The sequence below is a fragment of the Myotis lucifugus genome, unplaced genomic scaffold, assembly GCF_000147115.1.
Source record: "Myotis lucifugus unplaced genomic scaffold, Myoluc2.0 scaffold_625, whole genome shotgun sequence".
Taxonomy (NCBI): Eukaryota; Metazoa; Chordata; class Mammalia; order Chiroptera; family Vespertilionidae; genus Myotis; species Myotis lucifugus.
In genome coordinates, this window is record NW_005871673.1 from 86,993 (window position 1) to 104,492 (window position 17,500).

The 17,500-nt window shown below is 41.9% G+C and overlaps 1 protein-coding gene across 1 annotated transcript in view; it reads left to right on the forward strand.

The window, feature by feature from the left end:
• The window catches only part of LOC102442742 (complement factor H-like), a gene marked incomplete at its 5' end in the record, with an annotated part of 77,310 nt that extends 60,270 nt beyond the window's left edge, over window positions 1-17,040 (forward strand). The window contains 19 exons of the mRNA XM_023746077.1: window positions 1,931-2,107; window positions 3,800-3,973; window positions 4,197-4,379; window positions 5,127-5,300; window positions 5,517-5,699; window positions 6,411-6,584; window positions 6,807-6,989; window positions 7,649-7,822; window positions 8,045-8,227; window positions 8,888-9,061; window positions 9,284-9,466; window positions 10,197-10,370; window positions 11,196-11,372; window positions 12,853-13,026; window positions 13,249-13,431; window positions 13,845-14,021; window positions 15,520-15,693; window positions 15,917-16,099; window positions 16,624-17,040. Of these exons, the coding sequence (XP_023601845.1) occupies window positions 1,931-2,107; window positions 3,800-3,973; window positions 4,197-4,379; window positions 5,127-5,300; window positions 5,517-5,699; window positions 6,411-6,584; window positions 6,807-6,989; window positions 7,649-7,822; window positions 8,045-8,227; window positions 8,888-9,061; window positions 9,284-9,466; window positions 10,197-10,370; window positions 11,196-11,372; window positions 12,853-13,026; window positions 13,249-13,431; window positions 13,845-14,021; window positions 15,520-15,693; window positions 15,917-16,099; window positions 16,624-16,820 (3,401 nt within the window). The remainder of the gene's footprint in view (window positions 1-1,930; window positions 2,108-3,799; window positions 3,974-4,196; window positions 4,380-5,126; window positions 5,301-5,516; window positions 5,700-6,410; window positions 6,585-6,806; window positions 6,990-7,648; window positions 7,823-8,044; window positions 8,228-8,887; window positions 9,062-9,283; window positions 9,467-10,196; window positions 10,371-11,195; window positions 11,373-12,852; window positions 13,027-13,248; window positions 13,432-13,844; window positions 14,022-15,519; window positions 15,694-15,916; window positions 16,100-16,623) is intronic.
• Window positions 17,041-17,500: the final 460 nt, after the last annotated feature.

The following is a 17,500-nucleotide window of genomic DNA, read 5'->3' on the forward strand; positions in this document are numbered from 1 at the left end:
GGAAAAGAAACATTGGGACCCAAGCTATATGCGAATGGCACCACATTAAGTTATATTTGTAAGGATGGTTTCAAATTATCCAAAAAAGATGGGATAACATGCCACCGGGGAAAATGGAGTGCTCCACCACAGTGTGTAGGTGAGGACAGCATGCAAACTAAAGTTCTGTTTTGGTGCAGTTCAGTAAGATAATCCATCGTCATCATCAAAACCATGAGAAATAACTCGTTAGATTTATGAACATAGAAAGCCATTATATGTCACTTACATATTACCATATTTTGCCAAATGATTTTTGCATAAACAAATTAAACCAATTTTTATTAATTTTATTGGCTCATTATGAAATCACTTTTAATTCGGGCATTTCTCTCTTACTAAAACTGGAAGTGTGGTGAAATGAAACTGCACTCTTCATATAAGTGTACCCATTCATATCCTACATGTTCATATGGGTTGCAATGAAGGCTTTGCCATCAGGTTTTATAAAGATTTATGTTCTCTCTCCATTATCCATTCTGATCTCTTACAACAGAGGATACTTTTCTTAAGATGATTCTCAGTGTGTTTATTTTTATTGCTCATGGTTGGTTAGGGAAGTGTTGACAGTCCCATTCTCAGATCTGTTCACATTTCTCCAAGCTCCCTGCTCAAGCTGACAGCTGGACAACCACCATGGTGGTTTGTCAAGCATTTGTGCGCCTTTCCTGTCATGTGATATTAGCACCTGTGTGATCATTTTCTTTCAAATGAAAGTACCAAATATGACAACCAGGACATGAAGTAAAGTTCAGTTAGTGAAATACTCAGTCATGCTTCCTTTTTTTTTCTTTTCTTCTTTCTTTTAGGAATTCCTTGTGGACCACCCCCTGAGGTTTCCAATGCTGTTGTATTTGGCAGATTAAACAGTTATCCACATGGGGAAAAATATACGTACACCTGTGACAGTGGATTTCAGATTCAGGGACCTGTATATGTGGAATGTTCAGGAGGAAAATGGTCCAGTCCACCAGAATGCACAAGTATAGTGTATTTCTTTTTATTCTGAGGCTGATGAATATCTTTAGTTCAGAGCATCCATGGTAAAACTATAAAACTGTAGTAGTTCTAGAAGGTATCTCTAGAAAGTTCTGGATTCCAGTAGAGAATTAATAGCCCTGGTAATATTAAAACTTTGGACAACAGGGGCCAAATTATTTCGTTTGATGTCATCTGTGTTCACTTTCCATGTGTTCTGATGGGCAGCCTCTGACTTCTCATCTCTTCTTGTATCACAGCTGGTCCCTGCTCACCGACCTCATCATTATTCAATTCATTGACAGTTTATCAGTTTTTTCCTCATAAATCCATAATGTTCTAAGATGGTTGATGTAGCCAGGCCCACATGTGTCGCTGGTTGAGCATATAACTATGAACAAGTAGGTGACAGTTCGATTCCCAGTCATGGCACATACAAGATTGCAGGATCTAATCCCCAGTAAGGGGCATGCTGGAGGCAGCCCATCAATGATTCTCTCTTCTCATTGATGTTTCTATCTCTCCTTCCCCTCTGAAATCAATAAAAACATAGTTGTTTTAAGATGTTTGATGTAACTATGGGAAACCAATTTGGACAGAAGCAAAAAATGTAATATGTACATAGTGTTTGTGGCCCGTGTGGACAAATAAGAATTTGGATGTAAGAAGTTTGGTCTGGATCATGACCTGTATGCCCATCTCCTCAGGCTTTCAATACCACCATCCCCACGTGACACCTTTAATAAATGTAAAATTATTCAATGTAATTGAGTCAAATCTGCTTGAATTTTCAAGTTATAAGAAAAACATTGTACAGAAGGCATTGGTTTTGTGTGTATCTATTATTCTAAAGTAAAATTATTGGCCGACATGTTAAAGATTTACTGAAAAATCTATGTTCTTGCCTTTTCAGCAATGACTTGTCCTAGCCCACCCAGCTATGACAATGCCATCCTCGTGGGCCAGCCGAAGAACTCATACAAGTCAGGAGAACAAGTGACTTATAGATGTACAGAACATTACCAAATGGATGGATCCAATACTGTGCAATGTATGAATGGCGGGTGGATAGGAACACCCACATGCAAAGGTATTGTGGTCAATGGCTTCTAGCATCATTAAAAATTAGACGCAGGTTCTCCTGAGGCCAGATCAAGGAAGGTTTATGCCTCAACAGAGGGGAATAGGATGTGAACTCAGTGCTGGGCATTGGGGCCCCAGATCCCTCAGAGTGTGACCCAGGAAACAGCCGTGTCACTGTCTCTGGGGAATTGGTAGAAAGGCAAATGCAGACTCACAGGCTTACTCAGACTCTGCATCAGAAGTCAGGGGTTGTGACCCTGAAACCATTGTAGCAATTCCCAGCGGGCTCTACGCCCATTTTGTGTGGAACCATATCTTCAGCCTCTTATTACTTTACTAGAGGTCGGTGCACGAAATTCATGCACTTGTAGTGTCCTTAGGGGCTGCTGGCTGCCAACCACGTATTCTCTCCCTTTCCCGGCCACCTGCCACTGCCTGCTGCTGCTGCCAGCCAGGGCCTCTCTCCCTTCCCCCAGCTACCTGCCAGCACTGCCTGCCAGGGCCTCCCTCCCGTTCCCCACCTGGTCTGACCCCTAGTCGAACTCCTGGAAGAACTTAGGTCGAGGGGACAATTTGCATACTACACTTTTATTATATAGGATATCCACCCAAGTCTCCCCAATGAACTGCACAGTGCTCACTGCAGTGTCCTTAAGAACTCACATTATTGGAGTATTTCTGAAATTATAAATATATTTTACTCTTATTTTTCTTTAATTTCGGTGAGGATCTTTTAATTTTTAATCTTTATTGTTGAAAGTATTCCAAAAGTCCACTTTTCTCCCCATTGACCCCTTCTAGCCTAGCCTTGGCCCCCACCCCAGTCTTTCACCCCCCTGTTGTCTGTGTCCATGGGTTATGCATGAATCTATACAAGGTCTTTGGTTGTCTCTTCCCACCCCTCTACCGACCATATGATATCCCTCAATGTAATATGTACATAGTGTCTGTGCCCGTGTGGGCAAATAAGAATTTGGATATAAGAAGTTTGGTCTCAATCATGACCTGTATGCCCATCTCGTCAGGCTTTCCATCCCACCATAGTACATTTCCTTCAACCATAAAAGCCTGTTAATTCTTGCCTCAAAACCTGTTAATTCTTGACTTTCTGTCTCCGAAAGAGGCTACTGTCACTGGTCTCCTAAAGGCCTAAAATAAACATTCAAAAACATAATGTTTGTGAAACACATTTTGATGCCAAATAAGGGATTGATTATGAGTACTGGGGGTTTACAAATTCATTTTGAATTTATATAATTGATGTTTGGTTTACTAAACTTCAAGGAAAATGTTCAGAAAAACTATCATTTTCTCTTTATTTCGATTATGTCTTAAAATTCTTTTCTTGAAGTTATTGGGGTGGCATTGGTTAATAATTGGTGCTGGGAAAATTTGTCCCAACACGATCTTTTCTGATATATCTCCTCGAGCAAGGAAAACAAAAGAAAAAAATAAACAAATAGGACTACGTGAAACTAAAAAGTTTTGCACAGAATAATCATCATTTTCATTGGACTAAAAATCTCCATTAACCTTAGAGAGAGGACGGGAAATAAATTTAAGATATAGAAGTTGAAAACTTACCCAAAAAATTGCTTTATCTATTTTCAATCTTGCATGTAAATTTGTGAAGATTTTCAGTCTCAATTGCGTCTAAATGATCGCTACATTAGAGATTCCTTTTTTTCTCTTTATTCAGATCTCTCCTGTGGCAGCCCTCCCTCAGTGCAAAATGCCTTTATACCAGAGGAGAAGTCTAGGTATAGACATGGGGACACAGCACATTATGAATGCAGGCACCCTTTGGGCCTCTATGGGAAAGCAGAAGTGACATGTCTAAGAGGGAAGTGGACAGACCCACCTGAGTGCAAGGGTAGGTGTCTCATTCTCCCCTCCCAGTCTCTGTGCAGCTTCTGTAAGCACTTGGATACTAGACTCCTGTCCAGCTGGCCTTCATTTGGTTACTCAGGTTTGTTGCTCTATCGTTTCCTGTAAATCAGTTAGGGGCCAGGAGCCAATGGGTGTAGCTCCCACCTACTCTGCAGCTCCCTTAAAATCAACTGCTCACTCAATAAACCAACAATATCCTCTTTTAGAGCCCACAGGACAATGTAAGCCCCCTCCTGCTATTGACAATGGAGACATTACCACGGATCCATTAGCAGTCTACGCTCCCGGGTCTTCAGTGGAGTATCAATGCCAGGCCTTCTATGAACTTGGGGGAAACAGGAGAATAACGTGCCGTGATGGACAGTGGTCTGAGCCACCCAAATGCTTAGGTAAGTCTGAGAAAATCAGTTTTACTGTTTATGATAAAATTTTGATGAATTAATAAACAATTCTAGCCCTAACCGGTTTGGTTCAGTGGAAGAGCTTTGGTCTGAGGACTGAAGGGTTCCAGGACTGATTCTGGTAAGAGCTCATGCCCAGATTGCCGGCTCCATCTCCAGTGGAGGTTTGCAGGTGGCAGCCAATCAATGATTCCCTCTCATAATTGATGTTTCTATCTCTCTCCCTCTTCCTTTCTCTCTAAAATCATTAAATAAATATTTTTATTTAAAAAAAGATAGAAATAGTTGTAGCCCCGGCTGGTGTCGCTCAGTTGTTTGGGTGTCATCCCAGTTACCAAGAAATCGCTGGTTTCATCCCAGTCAGGGCACATGCTGGGGTTGTGGGCATAATCGCCAGTAGGAGACATGCAGGTACCAAGAAATCGCTGGTTTCATCTCTCTCTCTCTCTCTCTCTCTCTCTCTCTCTCCAGTAGGAGACATGCAGGACGCAGCCATTGATGTCTCTGTCTCTGTCTCTCTCTCTCTGTCTGTCTGTCTCTATCTCTCTCTCTCTCCCCTCTCTATATAAAAATCAATGAAAATATTTTAACTTAAGATATAGAAGCTTAACTCTTACCAAAAAAATTGCTTTATCTTCTTTTTTCAATCATGTGTATAAACTTATGAAGATTTTCCATCTCAAATGCATCTAAATGATCGCTGCATTAGAGATCCATTGTTTTCTCTTTATTCAGGTCTCCCCTGTGGCAGCCCTCCCACAGTGCAAAATGCCTTAATACCAAACCAGAAGCCTAACTATCAACATGGGGACACAGCACGTTATGAATGCAGGAACACTAGGGACCTCATCGGGAATGCAGAAGTGACCTGCTTAAGAGGGAAGTGGACAGACCCACCTGAGTGCAAGGGTAGGTGTCTCATTCTCCCCTCCCAGTCTCTGTGCAGCCTCTGTAAGCACTTGGTTACTAGACCAGCTGGCCTTCATTTGGTTACTCAGGTTTGTTGCTCTATCGTTTCTTATAAATCGGTTTGGGGCCGGGAGGAGGTGAGTGTAGCTCCCACCTACTCCGCAGCTCCCTTAAAATCAACTGCTCACTCAATAAACCAACAATATCCTCTCTTAGAGTCCACAGGACAATGTAAGCCCCCTCCTGCTATTGACAATGGAGACATTACCACGGATCCATTAGCAGTCTACGCTCCCGGGTCTTCAGTGGAGTATCAATGCCAGGCCTACTATGAACTTGAGGGAAACAGGAGAATAACATGCCTTGATGGACAGTGGTCTGAGCCACCCAAATGCTTAGGTAAGTCCTTTAATATTCCTGTGGACTCTGAGAAAATCAGTTTTACTATTTATGATAAAATTTTGATGAATTAATAAACAATTCTAATGAACAGTGTAGCCCTATCAGCTTCAGCTCAGTGGAAGAGTTTTGGTCTGAGGACTGAAGGATTCCAGGACTGATTCTGGTCAAGGGCACATGCCCAGGTTGCAGGCTCCATCCCCATTGTGTCATGATTCCCTCTCATCTTTGATGTTTATATCTCTCTCCCTCTTCCTTTCTCTCTAAAATCATTTAAAAATATATTTTTATTTTAAAAAGGAAAGAAATAGTTGTAGCCCTGGCTGGTGTCGCTCAGTTGTTTGGGTGTCATCCCAGATACCAAGCAATCGCTGGTTTGATCCCAGTCAGGGCACATGCTGGGGTTGTGGGCTTAATCCCCACTAGGAGACATGCAGGAGGCAGCCAATCAATGTATCTCTCTCTCTCTCTCTCTCTCTCTCTCTCTCTCCCTCTCCCTCTCCCTCTCTCTCCCTCCCTGTGTCCCTCTATCCTCTCTATCTAAAAATCAATAAAAAATTTATAACTTAAGATATAGAAGCTTAACTCTTACCAAAAATAATTGCTCAATCGTCTTTTTTCAATCATGTGTGTAAACTTATGAAGATTTTCCATCCCAATTGCATCTAAATGATCGCTGCATTAGAGATCCATTGTTTTCTCTTTATTCAGGTCTCCCCTGTGGCAGCCCTCCCACAGTGCAAAATGCCTTCATACCAAACCAGAAGCCTAACTATGGACATGGGGACACAGCACGTTATGAATGCAGGAACTCTAGGGACCTCGTCGGGAATGCAGAAGTGACCTGTCTAAGAGGGAAGTGGACAGACCCACCTGAGTGCAAGGGTAGGTGTCTCATTCTCCCCTCCCAGTCTCTGTGCAGCTTCTGGAAGCACTTGGTTACTAGACTCCTGTCCAGCTGGCCTTCATTGGTTACTCAGGTTTGTTGCTCTATCGTTTCCTGTAAATTGGTTTGGGGGAGGAAGGAGGTGAGTGTAGCTCCCACCTACTCTGCAGCTCCCTTAAAATCAACTCCTCACTCAATAAACCAACAATATCCTCTCTTAGAGCCCACAGGACAATGTGGGCCCCCTCCTGCTATTGACAATGGAGACGTTACCACGTATCCATTAGCCATCTACCCTCCCGGGTCTTCAGTGGAGTATCAATGCCAGGCCTACTATGAACTTGAGGGAAACAGGAGAATAACGTGCCGTAATGGACAGTGGTCTGAGCCACCCAAATGCTTAGGTAAGTCCTTTAATATTCCTGTGGACTCTGAGAAAATCAGTTTTACTGTTTATGATAAAATTTTCATGAATCAATAAACAATTCTAGCCCTAACCGGTTTGGTTCAGTGGAAGAGCTTATTCTGAGGACTGAAGGGTTCCAGGACTGATTCTGGTCAAGGGCACATGCCCAGGTTGCCGGCTCCATCCCCAGTGTGGGTGGTGCTAGAGGCAGCCAATCATGATTCCCTCTCATCATTGATGTTTCTATCTCTCTCGCTCTTCCTTTCTCTCTAAAATCATTAAAAAATATATTTTTATTTAAAAAAGAAAAGAAATAGTTGTAACCCTGGCTGGTTTTGCTCAGTTGTTTGGGTGTCATCCCATATACCAAGAAATCGCTGGTTTGATCCCAGTCAGGGCACATGCTGGGGTTGTGGGCTTAATCCCCACTAGGAGACATGCAGGAGGCAGCCAATCAATGTATCTCTCTCTCTCTCTCCTCTCTATCTAAAAATCAATAAAAAATTTATAACTTAAGATATAGAAGCTTAACTCTTACCAAAAAAAATTGCTCAAACTACTTTTTTCAATCATGTGTGTAAACTTATGAAGATTTTCCATCTCAATTGCATCTAAATGATCGCTGCATTAGAGATCCATTGTTTTCTCTGTATTCAGGTCTCCACTGTGGCAGCCCTCCCACAGTGCAAAATGCCTTCATACCAAACCAGAAGCCTAACTATGGACATGGGGACACAGCACGTTATGAATGCAGGAACTCTAGGAGCCTCGTCGGGAATGCAGTGGTGACATGCTTAAGAGGGAAGTGGACAGACCCACCCGAGTGCAAGGGTAGGTGTCTCATTCTCCCCTCCCAGTCTCTGTGCAGCTTCTGTAAGCACTTGGTTACTAGACTCCTGTCCAGCTAGCCTTCATTGGTTACTCAGGTTTGTTGATCTATCGATTCCTGTAAATCGGTTTGGGGCCAGGAGGAGGTGAGTGTAGCTCCCACCTACTCCGCAGCTCCCTTAAAATCAACTGCTCACTCAATAAACCAACAATATCCTCTCTTAGAGCCCACAGGACAATGTGGGCCCCCTCCTGCTATTGACAATGGAGACGTTACCACGTATCCATTAGCCATCTACGCTCCCGGGTCTTCAGTGGAGTATCAATGCCAGGCCTACTATGAACTTGAGGGAAACAGGAGAATAACGTGCCGTAATGGACAGTGGTCTGAGCCACCCAAATGCTTAGGTAAGTCCTTTAATATTCCTGTGGACTCTGAGAAAATCAGTTTTACTGTTTATGATAAAATTTTCATGAATCAATAAACAATTCTAGCCCTAACCGGTTTGGTTCAGTGGAAGAGCTTGTTCTGAGGACTGAAGGGTTCCAGGACTGATTCTGGTCAAGGGCACATGCCCAGGTTGCCGGCTCCATCCCCAGTGTGGGGGGTGCTAGAGGCAGCCAATCATGATTCCCTCTCATCATTGATGTTTCTATCTCTCTCGCTCTTCCTTTCTCTCTAAAATCATTAAAAAATATATTTTTATTTAAAAAAGAAAAGAAATAGTTGTAACCCTGGCTGGTTTTGCTCAGTTGTTTGGGTGTCATCCCATATACCAAGAAATCGCTGGTTTGATCCCAGTCAGGGCACATGCTGGGGTTGTGGGCTTAATCCCCAATAGGAGACATGCAGGAGGCAGCCAATCAATGTATCTCTCTCTCTCTCTCCTCTCTATCTAAAAATCAATAAAAAATTTATAACTTAAGATATAGAAGCTTAACTCTTACCAAAAAAAAATTGCTCGAACTTCTTTTTTCAATCATGTGTGTAAACTTATGAAGATTTTCCATCTCAATGGCATCTAAATGATCGCTGCATTAGAGATCCATTGTTTTCTCTTTATTCAGGTCTCCCCTGTGGCAGCCCTCCCACAGTGCAAAATGCCTTCATACCAAACCAGAAGCCTAACTATGGACATGGGGACACAGCACATTATGAATGCAGGAACTCTAGGAGCCTCGTCGGGAATGCAGTGGTGACATGCTTAAGAGGGAAGTGGACAGACCCACCTGAGTGCAAGGGTAGGTGTCTCATTCTCCCCTCCCAGTCTCTGTGCAGCTTCTGTAAGCACTTGGTTACTAGACTCCTGTCCAGCTGGCCTTCATTGGTTACTCAGGTTTGTTGCTCTATCGTTTCTTATAAATCGGTTTGGGGCCGGGAGGCCGTGAATGTAGCTCCCACCTACTCCGCAGCTCCCTTAAAATCAACTGCTCACTCAATAAACCAACAATATCCTCTCTTAGAGCCCACAGGACAATGTGGGCCCCCTCCTGCTATTGACAATGGAGACATTACCACGTATCCATTAGCAGTCTACGCTCCCGGGTCTTCAGTGGAGTATCAATGCCAGGCCTTCTATGAACTTGAGGGAAACAGGAGAATAACATGCCGTGATGGACAGTGGTCTGAGCCACCCAAATGCTTAGGTAAGTCCTTTAATATTCCTGTGGACTCTGAGTAAAATCAATATAATGCATAGGTTTTTCTGTTTATGATCACATTTTGATGAATTAATGAACAATGCTAGCCCTATCAGGTTCAGCTCAGTGGAAGAGTTTTGGTCTGAGGACTGAAGGGTTCCAGATTTGATTGTGGTCAAGGGCACATGCCCAGGTTGCAGGCTCCATCTCCTGTGGAGGCGTGCAGGTGGCAGCCAATCAATGATTCCCTTTCAAAATTGATGTTTCTATCTCTCTCCCTCTTCATTTCTATCTAAAATCATAAAAAGTATATTTTTTTAAAAAAAATGAAAGAAATAGTTGTAGCCCTGGCTGGTGTGGCTCAGTTGATTGGGTGTCATCCCAGGTACCAAGAAATTGCTAGTTTGCTCCCAGTCAGGGCACATGCTGGGGTTGTGGGCTTAATCCCCAGTAGGAGACATGCAGGAGGCAGCCAATCGATGTCTCTCTCTCTCTCTCTCTCTCTCTCTCTCTCTCTCTCTCTCTCTTCTCTCTTCTCTCTTTCTCTCCCTTCTCTCCTCTCTATCTAAAAATCAATAAAAAAATTTTAACTTAAGGTATAGAAGCTTAACTCTTACCAAAAAAATTTGCTTGATCTTCTTTTTTCAATCATGTGTGTAAACTTATGAAGATTTTCCATCTCAATTGCATCTAAATTGTCGCTGCATTAGAGATCCATTGTTTTCTCTTTATTCAGGTCTCCCCTGTGGCAGCCCTCCCACAGTGCAAAATGCCTTCATACCAAACCAGAAGCCTAACTATCGACATGGGGACACAGCACGTTATGAATGCAGGCACCCTTTGGACCTTGTCGGGAATGCAGAAGTGACATGTCTAAGTGGGAAGTGGACCGACCCACCTGAGTGCAAGGGTAGGTGTCTCATTCTCCCCTCCCAGTCTCTGTGCAGCCTCTGTAAGCACTTGGTTACTAGACTCCTGTCCAGCTGGCCTTCATTTGGTTACTCAGGTTGATTGCTCTATGGATTCCTGTAATCGGTTTGGGGCTGGGAGGAGGTGAGTGTAGCTCCCACCTACTCTGCAGCTACCTGACATTCAGTAAATCAAATATTATCCTCTCTTAGAGTCTAAAGGACAATGTGGGCCCGCTCCTTCTATGGAGACATTACCACATTCCCATCACCAGTTTATGCTCCCGAGATGTAGCCAGCCCCACATGGCTCAGTGGTTGATCATCAACCTATGAACTAGGAAGTGACAGTTCAAATCCCCAGTGTGGGGTGTGCTGGAAGCAGTCAATCAGTGATTCCCTATCATCAGTGATGTTTCTACCTCTCAATCCCTCTCTCTTCCTCTCTGAAATCATTAAAAAGATAGTCAATTGAATATGTTTGATGTTATTATGGGAAACAGATTTGGACAGAAGCAAAACATATAATATGTACATAGTGAGTGTGACCTGTGTGGACAAATAAGAATTTGGATGTAAGAAATTTGGTCTGGATCATGACCTGTATTCCCATCTCCTCAGGCTTTCAATTCCACCATCCCCAGTGACACCTTTGATAAAGGCAAAATTATTCAATGTAATTGAGTCAAGACTGCTTGAATTTTCAAGTTATTAGGAAAACATTGTACAATAGGCATTAGTTTGGTGTGTATCTATTAATATAAATATAATTATTTGCCAACATGTACTTAAAGATTTACTGAAAAGTGTATGTTGTTGCTTTTTCAGCAATGACTTGTCCTAGCCCACCCAGCTATGGCAATGCCATCCTCGTAGGCCGGAAGAAGAACTCATACAAGTCAGGAGAAGAAGTGATTTATAGATGTCCAAAACATTACCAAATGGATGGATCCAATATTGTACAGTGTATGAATGGCAGGTGGATAGGAACACCCACATGCAAAGGTATTTTGGTGAATGGCTTCTGGCTTCATTAAAAAATAGACGTAGGTTCTGGTGAGGCCAGAAGGAAGGTTTATGCCTCAACAGAGAGGAATGGGATGTGCACTCAGTGCTGGGCATTGGGGCCTCAGAGCCCTCAGAGTGTGACCCCGGAAACAGCCGTGTCAGTGTGTCTGGGGAATCGGTAGAAAGGCAAATGCAAACTCACAGGCTCACTCAGACTCAGCATCAGAAGCTCAGGGCTTGTGACCCTGAAACCGTTGTAGCAATTCCCAGCGGGCTCTGCGCCCACTTTTGTGGGTAACGGTAGCTTCAGCCTCTTATTACTTTATATCCACCCGTGTCTCCCCAATGAACTGCACAGTGCTCACTGCAGTGCCCTTAAGCACTCACATTATCGGAGTATTTCTTGAAATTGTAAATATATTGTACTCTTATTTTTGCTCAATTTCTGTGTGGATCTTTTGATTTTTAATCTTTATTGTTGAAAGTATTCCAAAAGTCCACTTTTCTACCCATTAACCCCTTCTAGCCTGGCCCTGCCTCTTCCCCAGTCTTTCAACCCCCTGTTGTCTATGTCCATGGGTTATGCATGAGTGCATACAAGGTCTTTGGTTCTCTCTTCCTCCCCTTTCCACCGCCTCCATTCCTCTGAGATTCCACAGTCTGTTGCTGTTTGGATCTTTTATGTGATGATCTTTTCCTTCAATTATATGACATCCCTCAAAGCCTGTTAATTCTTGACTTCCTGTCTAAGAAAGAGGCTATTGTCACTTACTTTCTAAAGGCCTAAAATAAACATTCAAAAACATGATGTTTGAGAAACTCATTTTGATGCCAAAAAAGGGATTTATGATGAATATCTAGGGTGTAGATATTCATTTTGAATTTATATAATTGATGTTTGGATTATTAAACTTAAAGGAAAATATTCAGAAAAACTATCATTTTCTTTTTAAAAAAATCATTTTAATTTTTATTGAATTTATTGGCGTGGCATGGGTTAATAAATACTGCTGGGAAAATTGGACAGACACAAGCAAAAAAAAAAAAAAAAAGGAAATTGGACCACCTTCTTATACCAAAGACAAGAATAAACTCAAAATGGATTAAAGACTTCACTATAAGGTGTGAAATCATAAAAATCCTAGAAGAAATCATAGGCAGTCAAATCTCAGACATTTCTCCCAGCACGATCTTTTCTGATATATCTCCTCGAGTAAGGGAAACAAAAGAAAAAAAATAAATAAGTCTACGTGAAACTAAAGTTTTTCATGGCATAATCATCATTTTCATTGGCCTAAAAATCTCTATTAACCTTAGAGAGAGGACGGGAAATAAATTTAAGATATAGAAGTTTAACACTTACCAAAAAATTGCTTTATCTATTTTCAATCTTGCATGTAAATTTGTGAAGATTTTCAGTCTCAATTGCGTCTAAATGATCGCTGCCTTAGAGATTCCTTTTTTCCTCTTTATTCAGATCTCTCCTGTGGCAGCCCTCCCACAGTGCAAAATGCCTTTATACCAAACCAGAAGCCTAGGTATCGACATAGGGAAACAGCACATTACGAATGCAGGAACTCTTTGGGCCTCGTCGTATATGCAGAAGTGACCTGCTTAAGAGGGATGTGGACCGACCCACCTGAGTGCAAGGGTAGGTGTCTCATTCTCCCCTCCCAGTCTCTGTGCAGCTTCTGTAAGCACTTGGTTACTAGACTCCTGTCCAGCTGGCCTTCATTGGTTGCTCAGGTTTGTTGCTCTATCGTTTCCTGTAAATCGGTTTGGGGCCGGAAGGAGGTGAGTGTAGCTCCCACCTACTCTGCAGCTCCCTTAAAATCAACTGCTCACTCAACAAACCAACACTATCCTCTCTTAGAGTCCACAGGACAATGTGGGCCCCCTCCTGCTATTGACAATGGAGATGTTACCACATATATGTCACCATTCTATGCTTCGGGGTCTTCAGTGGAGTATCAATGCCAGGCCTACTATGAACTTGAGGGAAACAGGAGAATAACGTGCCATGATGGACAGTGGTCTGAGCCACCCAAATGCTTAGGTAAGTCCTTTAATATCCTCGTGGACCCTGAGAAAATCAGTTTTACTGTTTATGATAAAATTTTGATGAATTAATAAACAATTCTAGCCCTAATCGGTTTGGTTCAGTGGAAGAGCTTTGGTCTGAGGAATGAAGGGTTCCAGGACTGATTCTGGTCAAGGGCATATACCCAGGTTGCAGGCTTTCAATTCCACCGTCCCCACGTGACACCTTTAATAAATGTAAAATTACTCAATGTAATTGAGTATTGATGGTGAACAAGTTTTAAGAAAAACATTTTTATAACATTTTCAAGTTATAAGGAAGACATTGTACAGTAGGCTTTAGTTTGGAGTGTATCTGTTATTCTAGAGTATAATTATTGGCCGACATGTTAAAGATTTACTGAAAAGTCTATGTTCTTGCCTTTTCAGCAATGACTTGTCCTAGCCCACCCAGCTATGACAACGCCATCCTTGTGGGCCAGCCGAAGAACTCATACAAGTCAGGAGAACAAGTGACTTATAGATGTACAGAACATTGCAAAATGGAAGGATCCAATGTTGTACAGTGTAGGGACGGCATTTGGATAGGAACACCCACATGCAAAGGTATTTTGGTGAATGGCTTCTCCCAACATTAAAAAATAGACAGAGGTTCTGGTGAGGCCAAATCAAGGAAGGTTTATGCCTCACAGAGAGGAATGGGATGTGCACTCAGTGCTGGGCATTGGGGCCCCAGAGCCCTCAGAGTGTGACCCTGAGACAGCCGTGTCAGTGTCTCTGGGGAATCGGTAGGAAGGCAAATGCAAACTCACAGGCTCACTCAGACTCAGCATCAGAAGCTCAGGGGTTGTGACCCTGAAACCGTTGTAGCAATTCCCAGCGGGCTCTACGCCCATTTTGTGGGGAACCGTAGCTTCAGCCTCTTATTACTTTATATCCACCGGAGTCTCCCCAATGAACTGCACAGTGCTCACTGCAGTGCCCTTAAGCACTCACAATAGTGAAGTGTATTTTGATGAAATTATAAATTCATTGTTCTAGTTTCCATAATTTCTGTTTGGATATTTTTTTTAATCTTTATTGTAGAAAGTATTACAGAAGTCCACTTTCCCCCCCATTGCCCCTTCTAGCCTGGTCCTGGTACCTGCCCCAGTCTTCACCCTCCTGTTGCCTGTGTCCATGGGTTATGCATGAATGCATACAAGGTCTTTGATTATTCTCTTCCCACCCCCCCATCCTCCCTCACCTTCCCTCTGAGATTCCACAGTCTGTTTCTGTTTGGATCTTTTAAGTGATTATTTTGTTCCTTCAACCAACCATCTGATATCCCTCAAAGCATGTTCATTCTTGACTTACTCTCTAAGAAAGTGGCTACTGCGCTTATTTTTTAAATGCCTAAATTCAAAATTCAAAGACATGATGTTTGCAAAATACTTTTTGAAGCCAAATAATGTATGTATTGTGAGTTTCTAGGGTCTAGAAATTCATTTTAAATTTATATCGTTTATGCTTGGTTTACTAAATTTAAAGGAAAATGTTCAGAAAAACCATCACTTTCTTTACATTCTATAACTTTAAAAAAAAATTTTAATTTATTGGGGTGACATTGGTCCATAAATGGTATTGGGAAAATTGGACAGATACAAGCAAAAAAATTATGAAATTGAACCACCTTCTTACACCAAAACCTACACATTGCTCATTGCAGTGATTAAAGTATTAAATGTAAAATTTGAATTCATAAAAATCCTAGAAGAAATCATAGGCAGCCAAATTTCAGACGTTTCACATAGCCATATACTTGCTGATATATCTCTCCGAACAATGGAAACAAAAGAAAAAAGTAAACAAATAGAACTACGTCAAAATAAAAAGTTTTGCACAGCATATCCATCATTTTCATTGGCCTCATTATGTCCATTAACCTTCAAGAGAGGATGGGAAAGAACTTTAAGATATAGAACCTTAACTCTTATTTAAAAAAATAAAAATATTGCTTTATCTTCTCCATTCAATCCTGCATATGAATTTATGAAGCTTTTCAGTCTCAACTGAGTTGTAAACAATCACTGAATTAGAGATCCATTTTTTTCTCTTTATTCAGATGTCTCCTGTGGCAGCCCTCCCACAGTGCAAAATGCATTCATACAAAACCGGATGCCTCAGTATCGACCTGGTGACACAGTCCTTTATGAATGCACCAACTCTTTGGGCCTCTTCGGGAATCCAGTGGTGACCTGCTTAAGTGGGAAGTGGACAGACCCACCTGAGTGCAAGGGTAGGTGTCTCATTCTCCCCTCCCAGTGTCTGTGAAGCTTCTGTAAGCACTTGGTTACTAGACTCCTGTCCAGCTGGCCTTCATTTGGTTACTCAGGTTTGTTGCTCTATCGATTCCTGTAAATTGGTTAGGGGCCGGGAGGAGGTGAGTGTAGCTCCCACCTACTCCACAGCTCCCTTAAAATCAACTGCTCACTCAATAAACCAACAATATCTTCTCTTAGATTCCACAGGACAATGTGGGCCCCCTCCTGCTATTGACAATGGAGACGTTACCACATATATAGCACCATTCTACGCTCCCGGGTCTTCAGTGGAGTATCAATGCCAGGCCTACTATAAACTTGAGGGAAACAGGAGAATAACGTGCCATGATGGACAATGGTCTGAGCCACCCAAATGCTTAAGTAAGTCATTTAATATCCTCGTAGACCCTGGGAAATCCGTGTAATGAATGTCATGTTTGCTGTTTACAACTGAACTTGCATGGACTATCACCCCTTCTGTTGACAACCAAATAGTCATGTCTGAGGGAATAAAGTCTGAAAAATTCTTGAGCATCCACAGCAAGAAACTATCATTTTTCTTTAATTTATTTTCCCCATCACCATTTATGCCCCCTGCACCCTCATCCACCTCCACCACCCCCTTCAAGGATTCTTTAATGAAAGCCCTTCATAGCGTAGGTGACATTGTCAACATTGATTATAACGTGCAATGACCACACATTCCACAGAGTACCTCATTTTTACGTCATTGATAGTTTAAAATGAGTTATGGCAACATGGTGGATTTTCAATGAATTGGTTTGGTAAAGGGTTTGAGAATAAATTTGTGGATCTGTGTAGAATATTCTACATGAAAGTGTAAAATTCTGTGGAAAATATTTGTATACTACTTGAAGTTTTATGTCCCTTTTTTAAACCTTCAGATGCCTGTGTAATATCAGAAGAAATCATGAAAGAACATAACATACAGTTGAAATGGTCATATGCAAAAAAAATTTATTCTGGAACGAATGATTATGTTGAATTTTTGTGTCGACCTCCCTATCGTAGAGTGTCACCAGCATCTGCATTCCGAGTACAATGTCATGAAGGAAAAATGGAGTATCCCTCTTGTGCATAACATGAGAGCTATGTGGCAGTTTTCACATTAAAATATGCGCCTCATTCAGAATGTTTTAATATTAATCTAATTCTTCTCAATTTATTTTTCTAGTTGGGTGTAACTCACTTTTATTCATTAATCACAATTCCTGTTAAATGCCATGTGGGAGATGTCATTGTAATCTGAGACCAACGGACCACTTCTCATAAGCATCTCATTAAAATGTGACAAACCAACATGCTTTGTGTTCTGTTCATGAAACATCTCTGGCCAGAAAGTAGATGCCATCTCTTCCCTCCCTGCTTCCCCCACCACCCTCCCAACTTTCTCAAAGCTTCTCCACAGCTGTGGGGGCCTATTGAGACTCTAATTTCAGAGGAAAAAAATAAAAAATGCTTGTCTCCATCTTCACCTTAAAATTACTCCACAAACATGTCAAAACCAAACTGTGTCACACTCATGTTGGCAGTAGATGGTAAAGGTTATTACTTAGGTTTGCTTATCTATCCATGGCTCACTATACCCCCTAAATGATGAAATGCAACATCTACTATCCATCTAGCACATACAATCATTCAAACTGGTCATAAAGAGTTATTAGATTCTAATCAGGGGCATAGCTATTGTAACAGGGGCGTAAAAGCTGATAAAAATAAAATACCGAGTATAAACACGTAGAACGCATTCACCCAGTGTGC